The sequence below is a fragment of the Molothrus ater genome, chromosome 22, assembly GCF_012460135.2.
Source record: "Molothrus ater isolate BHLD 08-10-18 breed brown headed cowbird chromosome 22, BPBGC_Mater_1.1, whole genome shotgun sequence".
Taxonomy (NCBI): Eukaryota; Metazoa; Chordata; class Aves; order Passeriformes; family Icteridae; genus Molothrus; species Molothrus ater.
In genome coordinates, this window is record NC_050499.2 from 5,803,910 (window position 1) to 5,815,462 (window position 11,553).

Consider the following 11,553-nt stretch of genomic DNA (forward strand, 5'->3'; position numbering starts at 1 on the left):
TCTTAGTGTTGCTCATTTGCCTACAAAGGGATGTGACCATGGCCCTTTGGGAAATTACAGGGCCTTGTAAATGGGATTCAAATCTCAGCGATCCAAATCTCACTCCAGGCAGCCCCAAAGCACAAACCTGATTTTTCGGGTGCCTGTTACACCTGGTGGTGGGCAAACCTGGCAGAAATCAGTGCTCACAGCATCACTGGCACCTTCAAAGGATCCCCCTGAGCCTCAGCTTTCCAGATCCGAGGGATTTGGGGGCTCCGTGAGGAGCTGGAGCCTGCTCAGCATCAGGTGTGAGGTGAGAACCCAACCACACCTCTGCACCCGCTGCTGCTGCAGCTCCCAGACTGGATTTGGTTATTCCCAAAGTCCCTCCCATTTTTCTCCACACACACACAGAGCCCAGAAAATGCTGCTTTCCCTAAGGAAAAGCTCCTGGCACAACCCTGTGGATACAGAGCTGAGCTGAGTGCACCGGGGCTGTTCCAAAGCCATCACTGCTGAGGCACAGGCGGCAGCGAATTTCCGAATTTCTGAATTCCACATCAGACCCACTGGGGAGGCACCCTGTGAGTGAATTTCCACCTCAAACCCACTGAGGACATTGGGGCAGGCACTCTGTGAGTGAATTTCAAACTCAAACCTGATGGGGACATTAGAGAGGCACTCTATGAGTGAATTTCCACCTCAAACCCACTGAGGACATTGGAGAGGCACTCTGAGCAAATTTCCACGTCAGACCTGCTGGGGACATGGGGCAGGCACTTTCTGAGCAAATTTCAAACTCAAACCTGATGGGGACGTTGGGGAGGCACTCTGTGAGCAAATTTCCACATCAGACCTGCTGGGGACATGGGGGAGGCACTCTCTGAGCAAATTTCCCTGTCAGACCCACAGAGGACATGGGGCAGGCATTCTGTGAGCAAATTTCAAACTCAAAACCCACTGGGGACATTGGGGAGGCACTCTCTGAGCTGGGGAACATGGGGGAAGCACCCTGCGAGTGAATTTCCCTGTCAGGCCTGCTGAGGACACTGGGCAGGCACTCTGTGAGTGAATTTCCACCTCAGACCCACAGAGGACATTGGGCAGGCACTCTCTAAGCAAAATTCCATGTCAGACATGCTGGGGACATTGGGGAGGCACTCTGTGAGCAAATTTCAAACTCCAACCTGCTGGAGATATTGGGGAGGCACCCTGTGAGTGAATTTCCACCTGAAACCCACTGGGGACATTGGGGAGTCACTCTGTGAACAACTTTCAAACTCAAACCTGCTGGGGACATTGGGGAGGAACTCTGTGAGCTGAGGGCACTGGGGAGGCGCTCTGTGAGCAAATTTCAACCTCAAACCCACAGAGGACATTGGGGAGGCACTCTGTGACCTGGGGACACTGGGGAGTCACTCTGTGAACAAATTTCAAACTCAAACCTGCTGGAGACATTGGGGAAGAACTCTGTGAGTGAATTCCCACATCAGACCCACTGCGGACATGGGGGAGGCACCCTGTGAGCTGGGGACATTGGGGCAGGCCCTCTGTGAGCAAATTTCAACCTCAAACCCACAGAGGACATTGGAGAGGCACTCTGTGACCTGGGGACACTGGGGCAGGCCCTCTGTGAGCAAATTTCAGCCTCAAACCCACAGAGGACACTGAGGAGGCACCCTGTGAGTGAATTTCCATGTCAGACCCGCTGGGCACATGGGGGAGGCACTCTGGGATTCGCTGCTGTCACACAGGAGGGATCTTGCATGGCTGATCAAGATACCAACGCAATCCTAGCCCTGAGCACATTCCTGATCAACTGCCAGGCTGCAAGAGCAGCAACAGGAGCCCAGAAAAAGCACGGGGGAAGAAACTTCCAGCACACACATTCCCCTTTTTTTGTTATTTTTTCTTTTGTTTCTCCTTGCTCTCCTGCCCCTGCCGCCCCAGACCCTCCTTACCTGGCTCCACCTGGTCAGGCTCGTGCCGGGTGTCTGTGGAATCTGCAGCATCCCCGCTCATCTTGATCTCTGGAAAAGGAGGCACAACTGATTTTAATAACAGGTCACAGTCCCAGGCAACAGGCACATGTGGCTTCCACTAAACAGCACAAATGAATGTGTGTAATTATAATAAACCATCAGACTTTCAAATTTCTGATTCCTCAACATCCAGGCGCTGGAATATTCATCAGCTCTGAGGATGCACTTTCCCTCCTGTTGCTCTTTGCAGCCCCCCTCACTCCTGTCCCCCCTCCCCGGTTTGCTGGGGGGGTTTTCACCCTTTTCATCCCTCCTCACCCACGGGATAAAGGGGTGGATTCAGCACTGGGAGCTCCCCAGCCCTGGTCAGGCTTCCCAAACCTGCTGTGGTGCTCTGGCTGGGACAGCACCTCCCACACCTGCAGAGATGGGGATCCCTCCAGCTTTCTCCCAAATCCTTCCCTTGCCCTTCAAGATGGCTCAAACCCAACTTGTTTTTCCCACTGCCTCTATCTGCACTTTATTTCTCCTCTTTTTGTCACTTACAAGTGTTCACAACCCTCAAAAGCCACCCAAGATCTGCCTTGTCCCAAAGTGTTGTGCCCTGCATTTCCCCCCCATCCTCACCCAGGCCAAGAAATTTGTCATTTACCCTTGAAGTGATGACTGCCACCACACCCGGGGCCACTTTCTCCTTCGGGGACAGCTGCAAGAAAAGGTGGGAATGGTCAACATCACATTAAAAGAGGCCAAGGACACAGAGGTGGGAGAAGAGGGGATCTCTATTCAAATTCACATGGACACCCCTCAGCTTTTCCCTTTGCACTGGAATTTTAACTGTTTCCAGACTCGTTGCGGGGGATAAAAAAAAAAAAAAAAACAGGTAAAAAAAGGAGATAATTTTTTATTACTTGAGTGATTTGCATGTGCTTCCTGCAGCCAATCCCGGCCACAGACTCTCCCCATTTGCATGGGGGAATAACAACAGCGGGGAAGCTGGGCCAGTGTTTGCTGTGGTTTTGCTGGGATAGGGAAGGCAGGTGGAAGCCACCTAAAAGCACCATGCAAACCCTTTTCCTCTTCCCCAGATCCACCTTTTGTTATTCCCAAACAGATGAGAGCGGCCCCGTTGGATTTTTATCCCCATTTCCCTCTTTTGCTCCCACCAAAACAGGCAGGGCTTTGTGTGTGTGTGTGTGTGTGTGTGTGTGTGCAGGTTTTCTTCTCCCATATTCAAAGTTGCCCTCGTGTGCAAACAGCAGATAATCTGCTTTTCTGGCCAAGATTTCCTAGCTTTGATCAAGTTGAAAGTCTGTAACTTTCTCCAGCAAATGAATAAAGGTAGGAAAAAAAAAATCAGGATTTTATACCAGAGCACAGAAACTTTCACATACTTCAGAAACTTCCTTTCCTCAAATTATATTAAGGAGTGAAGGGGGGGAAAAGGAGGGAGAAAAGAGTTGTGGGATTTTTCTTTTTTTTCCCCTTCAAATAAACCCTCTGCAATTAAGACATGAACATTTAGTGGGGCTTCTAAGCATTTCTACTGCAGGAAGAGTAATTACCATCAGCTATAAACATCTTCTTGTCTTGTACCACTGCCAAGGGACCCTAACTTAGGCAATCTACAAAGCACAAAGTTTTGCTGGCTGCCAAAAAGTATTTAAAAAAAAAAAAAAAGGCAAGTTCTCATAAAATAGAGGAAGAAAAAAAAAATCAAAAAGCCTGCAGAAATTTGGGTGCTTCCTTTGGTGAGAAAGCTTGAAAGCTTGTTAAAAAATATATATATAAAATTAGGGAAAGCAAATATTTAATTCCCAAGAGAGAGAGAGCTGGAGCAGCTGAGACAGAGCTGAGGAAGGACAGGCAGAAAAACAGAGCATGAAAATCTCTGTCCCTCCTGCAGGAGTGACCCCCACACCCCTCTGCCATTAAAAACTGGGATGGGTGGGGAGGGAAGGAGGAATTGCTGCTGCACCTTGATTGCATATCACATGTTATCCACCAGGTAAATCCCCTCCTCCTGCAGCTGCGAGATAAGAGATGCCCTGGGATTCCCATGCACAGGAATTTTATTTTCAGCGAGGTTCAAACACCCCCCCTATAAATGTGCACAAGTTATTACAGTTTGAATCTCTTGAATTTTATTTTCAGTGAGATTCAAATCACCCCTATAAATGTGCACAAATTATTACAGTTAGAATATATTGAATTTTATTTTCAGAGAAATTCAAATCCCCTCTATAAATGTGCACAAGTTATTACAGTTTGAATATATTGAATTTTATTTTCAGAGAAATTCAAATCCCCCCTGTAAATGTGCACAAGTTATTACAGTTTGAATCTCTTGAATTTTATTTTCAGTGAGATTCAAAAAAAACCCTATAAATGTGCACAAATTATTAGTTTGAATAAGTTGAATTTTATTTTCAGTGAGATTCAAAAAATCCCCTATAAATGTGCACAAATTATTACAGTTTGAATATCTTGAATTTTATTTTCAGTGAGATTCAAATCCCCTACAAATGTGCACAAGTTATTACAGTATGAATATCTTGTTGGGAAAAAGAAAATAAAAAGGGAAAAATAAGCAGAAAGAAAAGGAAAGCTCTGCCTGCTGATCTGAGAGGTTTAAGGTTAAGGGTAGATTTTGTATTCTGTATCTGTATTTAGGATTTTTGTAATCTGTAGCCACAGGGGTACAGATTTCGTGTCCCTATGGATGACAGGGCAGCAGCAGCACCCTCCAAGAGATCCTTGGGAACCAGGAGCAGACACACAGAGCAATTGTTTTCTAATCTAATTGCAACCTTTTTATGGACACCCAAAGCCCTTCCAGTACCACCAGAGCGATGCAAACCCAGCTTTGACCCCTGCTCCATCCTAAAAACCACCTTCAGACAGGGCAGCTCCTTCCACACAGCTTTGCCAGCTTAGCAATACACACAGGATAATCAGGCTTGGAGAAAAAAAAAATAAAAATAAATAAATAAAAAAGAAATAAAACCTCTCTGGGAAAAATAACCCAGCTTAGGACAGCCTAACTGTAAACCACAGGCCTATTAGGAGCCGCCAGTGTGGCCTGGGCCATATTAAAAATGTGCTGCTCTTCCCCAGCTCCCAAAGAGAGCAGGGGCAGGGGCAGGCTGGGTGGTTCAGCCAGACCAAAGGAGCTCTGCCCGTGCAGACACTTCTCCAGGACATATCTGCATCTCTATTTGTGCTGAAACAAACGCTGTCAGCAAATAAAGCCTTTCCCAAGCTGCCCGTGGCCGCTGGGTGAGCCAGCCTGATGGCTGGAAAAGGGGAATCTGCTCCTGGAGCAGGGGGAGCTGGGCTTGCCTGGGAGCATCACCCCGAGGCTTTGGGTGCCTGAGTCCCTCTGGAGGCTGCAGGGAGCTGGAATAGCCAAAATTTCCAAATATCCAGGGAGGTGAAATATCCAAAATGCCCCGGGAGGGGGTGGTGGCAGCCAGCAGGGAAGTGTCTCAGCAGAGAGGAGGCTGTGAGGGGCATGGGAGTCCTCCAGGGGGCTGTGTCTTCTCTTAAAATCATTGAAGTTGGGAAAAAAACCCCTCCAAGACAAAAACTGGGGTTTAAGCTGAGCTCAGCTCTGCATAAAGGTTACAGAGGGGCCTCAAAGCTGCTCAGGGACCCCAGAACTGAACTGCTTTTGTGGAGGGGTGAAAAAAACCACACACCCACTGTGCTGGGCTCCAAAGGACTCCTGGAAGCTGCAGCCTTTGTGCCAGATCAGGGGCAGTGGGAGCACAGCCCCAGCTCCAAACCCAGCCTGGGGACGATGCCACCAGCCCTGACAGAGGGCACAGGACCCAGCTGGGGAATGTCCCTGTGAGGAAAGGGTCACCCACGAGCCCGGGGGACGGCTGGAGGGCTGCATTGGGTGGCTGGATGGGTGGGTGGGTCGCTTTTTACCTTTTCTTTTTGTCCCCTCCAACGAGTTTGGAAAGAGTTAAAATTCCCATGGAAAGGGAAGAGCTGAGGGGGCGTCCACCTGAATTGGATGGATGGATGGATGGATGGATGGATGGATGGATGGATGGATGGATGGATGGATGGATGGATGATGGATGGATGCATGTGTGGGTTGGAGCCTGCAGGGGACACATCCCCCAGAGGCACCGACCCAAGCACACCCAGAGCAGGTGCTCTGACCAGTCAGGCTCACACCCCGAGCCAAGACCCTCCTTGGCAGCCTCTCCCCATGGCCAGGGCTCCCCAGCCCACTCAGGCTGCCCACAGAGCCATCCCAGAGCCCTGCAGGGGCCGTGGAGCCAAGGCTTTGGCCACCTCTGTCACAGCGCTGAGCCTGGCCGAGGTGGTGGCATCGCTGCCCTGCCCTGCAGGCCTGTCTGGGAGCCCAGGGGCAGGCAGGGCTCCCGGGTGGGCTACAAAGCCCCAGGTGTGCCCTGAGGAGCAGGAGCCCCACAGGGGTACCCAGGGAATGGGGCAGAGTGATGGATGCATCCTCCCCTCCAGCAGAGCGTTTTGTGCCGCACAAAGCCCAGGACAAAAGTCTCCAAAGTGGCTCCTGTACCCCAAAATGCCTGTACCCCAGGCAGGACGGGGCTCTCGGGGTCTGCAGCTCCAGCATCACCCGCAGCTCTGTGCCCAGCGATGGAGCTCGGGCAGGGTGAGCCGGGGCTCAGCACAGCTCCGGGGCATCAGGCAGAGATTGCTGCTGTTCCCAGCTCGCTGCAGGGCAGGGGCTGCTCGGGGGGGATGTGAGAAGCGCAGCCCCCTGGAAGCAGCGCCTGAGTATCGCTGCTCATTCATTCCTGACTCAACCCAGCCTCCCTCAGCTCCCTCCTCATTCATTTCTCCCTCCTTCTCCCTCTTTGTCACGAACTTTTCTCCTTTCATCGCGTGTCCCATCTCTCTCTCACACCTCCCTCCGCCTTTGCCGCATCCCTCCGCGGGTTTATCCCTTCTCCCTCCTCCCAGCTCTGTCCCGATGACAGGACGCACAGGTCAGGCACTAAATTCTCATTTTCCAGGCACCCCAAAAGTTTCATTTTCCAGCACTCTGCGCTGCTCCCTGGCAGCACCGGGGCTGCTCCCACGTTGTGGGCATGGCTTGGCAGCCCCCTAAACAGATCCGGGCAGCATCCATCCATCCATCCCCCGGCAGGAATGTGGGCACCTCACCAGGCGCCCCGGCGGGAGAGAAGAGGAGGGAAAAGAGCGAGGAAAGGTCACGGGAATGGGATCAAGCCCATTTCCTGCCCGAGCCCACGGCCCCGGCTGCTCCGCGCTGCGCTCCGTGCCCTTTACCTGCGTGCACGGACTCCAGGTTCACCATCCTGCCGGCGGGGGGAAATCCGCGGTGTGCCCAGCCTCCTGCCGTCAGCCCCAGGTTGCCAGGGGCTGCCAGTTTGCCCTCCCTCCTCTGCCACCCGCTGCCTCTGGAAGCGGCCGTGGGTCCGCAGCCCAAGGCACCTAGAGCTCCATTGCCTGTTGCCATGCAGGGCCAGGTGAGCATGCGGCGCTGCCACGCCTCGCCCCACCTCCGGCTCCCTCGGGTGCCCTGACACCCAGCAGCCTGGCGTCAGGCCCATGCAAACGCTGCCATTTGCATATTAGTAACTGGGGGATGGATGAGTCCCTGCAGCGCTGCCAGGCTGCGGGGTGGGGTGGGAAGGAGGGCAGGAAGGAAAGAGCAGCGCTCCGCCCTCGGCAGAGCTCGGGAAGCACCCGCAGCACCTGCCCCAAAGCCCTGCCCGAGCCCCCCTTTGGGCACTGAGCTCCTCCGGGTGGGCATTGCCCCCAGGGAAGGTGGGCAAGTGAAGGAGCAGAGGTTTGGGGTCATTCTGTGGTGTTGTGATCGGCCCTGAGCTCCTCCAGGTGGGCATTGCCCCCAGGGAAGGTGGGCAAGTGAAGGAGCAGAGGTTTGGGGTCATTCTGTGGTGTTGTGTCTTCTCAAGCTGGGCTGGATTGGCCCTGAGCTCCTCCGGGTGGGCAGTGCCCCCAGGGCAGGTGGGTGAGAGAAGGAACAGAAGTTCCTCCAAGATCCTCGAGTCCAACCTGTGCCCTCACACCTCACCCAGACCACAGCACCCAGTGCCATGTCCAGTCTGTTTTTAAACACATCCAGAGATGGTGATTCCAGCACCTCCCTGGGAAGAGCATTCCAGTGCTTTATTGTTCTTTCAGCGATTTTTTTTTCACAATATCCAACCTATCCCTTCCCTGCCGTAGCTTGAGCTTGTGTCCTCTGGTTCTGTCAGAGACCAACCCCACCTGTCTGCAGCCTCCCTTCAGGAAGGTGCAGAGAGCAATAAGGGCACCTCTGAGCCTCCTCTTCTCCAGGCTGAACAGCCCCAGTTCCGAGGGTCACTCTGGCAATCCTGGGGTGTTGTGTCCTCCCAGGCTGGGCTGGACCCTCCCTAAGCACCTCTGGGTTGGCATTGCCCCCATGGAAGGTGTGTGAGTGAAGGAACACAGGTTTGGGGTCACTCTGGTAGTCCTGGGGTGTTGCGTCCTCTCAGGCTGGGCTGGACCTCGACGCTGAGTGAAGCAGCATGAAAAAGGAAAGTGAAAAACATCAAAGAAACCTGTGTTGGCTGGAGATAAAGAGCAGGGTTAAATAATAAATAATAAATAATAAAGATAAAGGCTGGCACACGGAGACGCTGCTCTCCTGACATGTGCTCCATCTCTGTCCCCTAAGGAGAGGAGAGAAGTGGCAGCCAGCCTCTCCCTCCTCACCCCTGCTGCTCCAAGCTGCAGGATTGACCAACTTCCAGGGAAGCCAGGCAAGAAAAAATCCCTGACGCTGGCTTCTTCTGCAGAAAGAGCCAGAGGCCAGAGCCTGAGCTGTGACAGGGACCGAGCTGCTCCCTGTCCCTGCCATGTGCCACCCTGGTGACCCCGGCAGCCCTGGGGACACCGGTGTGACAGTTCCGAGCTGCTGAAAGCGTTAACGCTCGATTAGTAGCTGCCAGGTACGAGCTATCGCACATTCATCTCTCTCCGGCTGGGTAATTCACGTTCCAGGGCTCTCGGCGTTCCCACATGCCGCTCTCCCTCCCTGGACAGACAGGTTTCTCCCAGGGGATGGGTGGGCGGGCAGGATCTCCAGCCTCACCTGCAGCCCGGCCCCGCGGCATGGGCAGCGAGGACATCCCCGGGACAGGGCGGAGGAGCTCCATGAAACCCTAACGAGGAAAAACCGGAGGGGAGCTGGGGCTTCCCGGCTCGCCCCGACATTTCTTTCCAGGGCAGGGATGAGATTTCAGCCTCCAGGAAGCAGCGAGGTGGCACCAGCTTGGCACGGGCAGCTCCCCGCAGCTCCTGGACTGCAGCCACCCCTGCAGCCACCGAGCCCTGCGGCGTTCCTGGGCAGCTGCCGCCCTCTTCTCGTGTGTTTTTCTCTGGGTTTTCCCCATCCCGAAGCCTGACGTGATCGGGTCTCTTCACTGCGTCAAACAGGAATTTATTTGCTGGTGGCTCCCAGCCAGCTCGAGAGGCTGGCGACCACGGGAGCTCTCCTTCCCCCACATCAGAGCAGCTTTTGTTCACCAAGCAGGAGTTTCTCCTCTCTCGCTGCTCTTCCTGGCGCTTTTCCCGTTCTCCGGAGCCCACCAGGAGGGCTCTGCCGGTGGCATCTCCAGCCGGGCGGGAATCCTGGGCATCCTCTGGGCAGGGATGCTGTCCTGGCCACGGGCAGGGCACCAGTGCCCTCTCCTGGCCCCACACACGGCTGGGAATGGCTTTTTCTGGCTGTTACTTTGTGCTCAATGAAACAGCGGGAAAAAGTTGAATATTTAGGTGGTTTTCTCCCCAAGCCCATCTCCTTGAGTGCCCTGAGCTTTGAGAGAACACATCATCCTTATGAAAGTCAGAGCATGGATCACAGCATCACCACTTCTTTCTGCTGTGGAAATGAGATGATCAGGCAAGGCAGGATTGGTTTTACTCTGATCACTGCTAAAACCACTCCCAGACACCATCAAACACTCTGCTCTTTTTTTTTCTTTGTGGTCACCAATGACCTATCCACTCCCCTCCTCACTGCAGGCACCGTGGTCTTCCTCTCCTGCTGTTCCAGGCATCTCTTGGAGGGAGATGAGCTCTGCAGGCAGCACCTGATTTATGGGACACAGCCTTGGGACGGGCCCTGGAAGCACGAACTGCAGCGAGACGCCACAAAAATCTCCAATTTATTTTTTTTGAGGGGGAGGGCTGGGGATATCCTGCGATCCTGCAGGGACCGGCTGGACCACGAGCATCCCTGTCCCGACATCCCGACATCCCTGTCCCGACATCCTGACATCCCGGTCCCGACATCCCAACATCCCGACATCCTGACATCCCAACATCCCGACATCCCGACATCCCGACATCCCGACATCCCGACATCCTGACATCCCTGTCCCGACATCCCTGTCCTGACATCCCGACATCCCGACATCCCGACATCCCGACATCCTGACATCCCAACATCCCTACATCCTGACATCCCGACATCCCAACATCCCTGTCCCGACATCCCTGTCCCGACATCCCTGTCCCGACATCCCGACATCCCTGTCCCGACATCCCGAAGCGCAGCCGCGCTCCGCCAGCACCCACTGCTGGAGGCCGGGGAACTGCACCGGCAACGGCCGCTCCAGAGCCCCGGAATTCCAAACTAAAACCCTCCTGGAGAGGGGTCCCGATGCTCCCAGAGCGAGCCCGTGTCCGTCCCGACATCCCCGACACGCGGGAAGGGACAGCAGTGCCTGGGATCCATCCCCACTCTGCTCCCAGCCTGCCCCAGAGCTGGGTTTAACCCCGATATCAGAGACAAAGAGAACAATCCCCCGCTCCCCCGCCCTGGAAAAGGGTGAATTGTTGGTGGGTGAAGCAGAGGAAAGCTGGAAGCGCTGGTGCCATCCCTGCATTCCCCACACTAGAGGGAATCAGAGCTCCACTTTTCAATTCTCCCTCCAGCAGCCACCGGCAGCTCCGGGCTGGCCCCAAAAAGTGCCGCCCTCTTCAGCTGGAGATATTTTAAATTTAAATTTTACCTATTTTAAATTTACATTTTCCTGGAAGAATTCACCCGGAATATTTTCTCTATTCACCAGGAATATCTTCTCTATTCACCAGGAATATTTTCTGTATTCACCAGGAATATCTTCTCTATTCACCAGGAATATCTTCTCTATTCACCAGGAATATTTTCTGTATTCACCCAGAATATTTTCTCTATTCACCAGGAATATTTTCTTTGTTCACCAGGAATATTTTCTCTATTCACCAGGAATATTTTCTTTATTTACCAGGAATATTTTCTCTATTCACCAGGAATATTTTCTTTGTTCACCAGGAATATTTTCTCTATTCACCAGGAATATTTTCTCTATTCACCAGGAATATGTTCTCTATTCACCCAGAATATTTTCTCTATTCACCAGGAATATTTTCTCTATTCACCTGGAATATTTTCTCTATTCACCAGGAATATCTTCTCTATTCACCAGGAATATTTTCTCTATTCACCAGGAATATTTTCTGTATTCACCAGGAATATTTTCTCTATTCACCAGGAATATTTTCTTTATTCACCAGGAATATCTTCTCT

The 11,553-nt window shown here is 52.9% G+C and overlaps 1 protein-coding gene across 1 annotated transcript in view; it reads right to left on the reverse strand.

Annotated features, from left to right (window-relative positions):
* Window positions 1–7,543, reverse strand: part of POU2F3 (POU class 2 homeobox 3) — a 48,036-nt gene extending 40,493 nt beyond the window's left edge. The window contains 4 exon segments of the mRNA XM_036397525.2: window positions 1,944–2,012; window positions 2,617–2,670; window positions 7,260–7,471; window positions 7,473–7,543. Coding sequence (XP_036253418.2) covers window positions 1,944–2,012; window positions 2,617–2,670; window positions 7,260–7,471; window positions 7,473–7,543 — 406 coding nt within the window.
* Window positions 7,544–11,553: the final 4,010 nt, after the last annotated feature.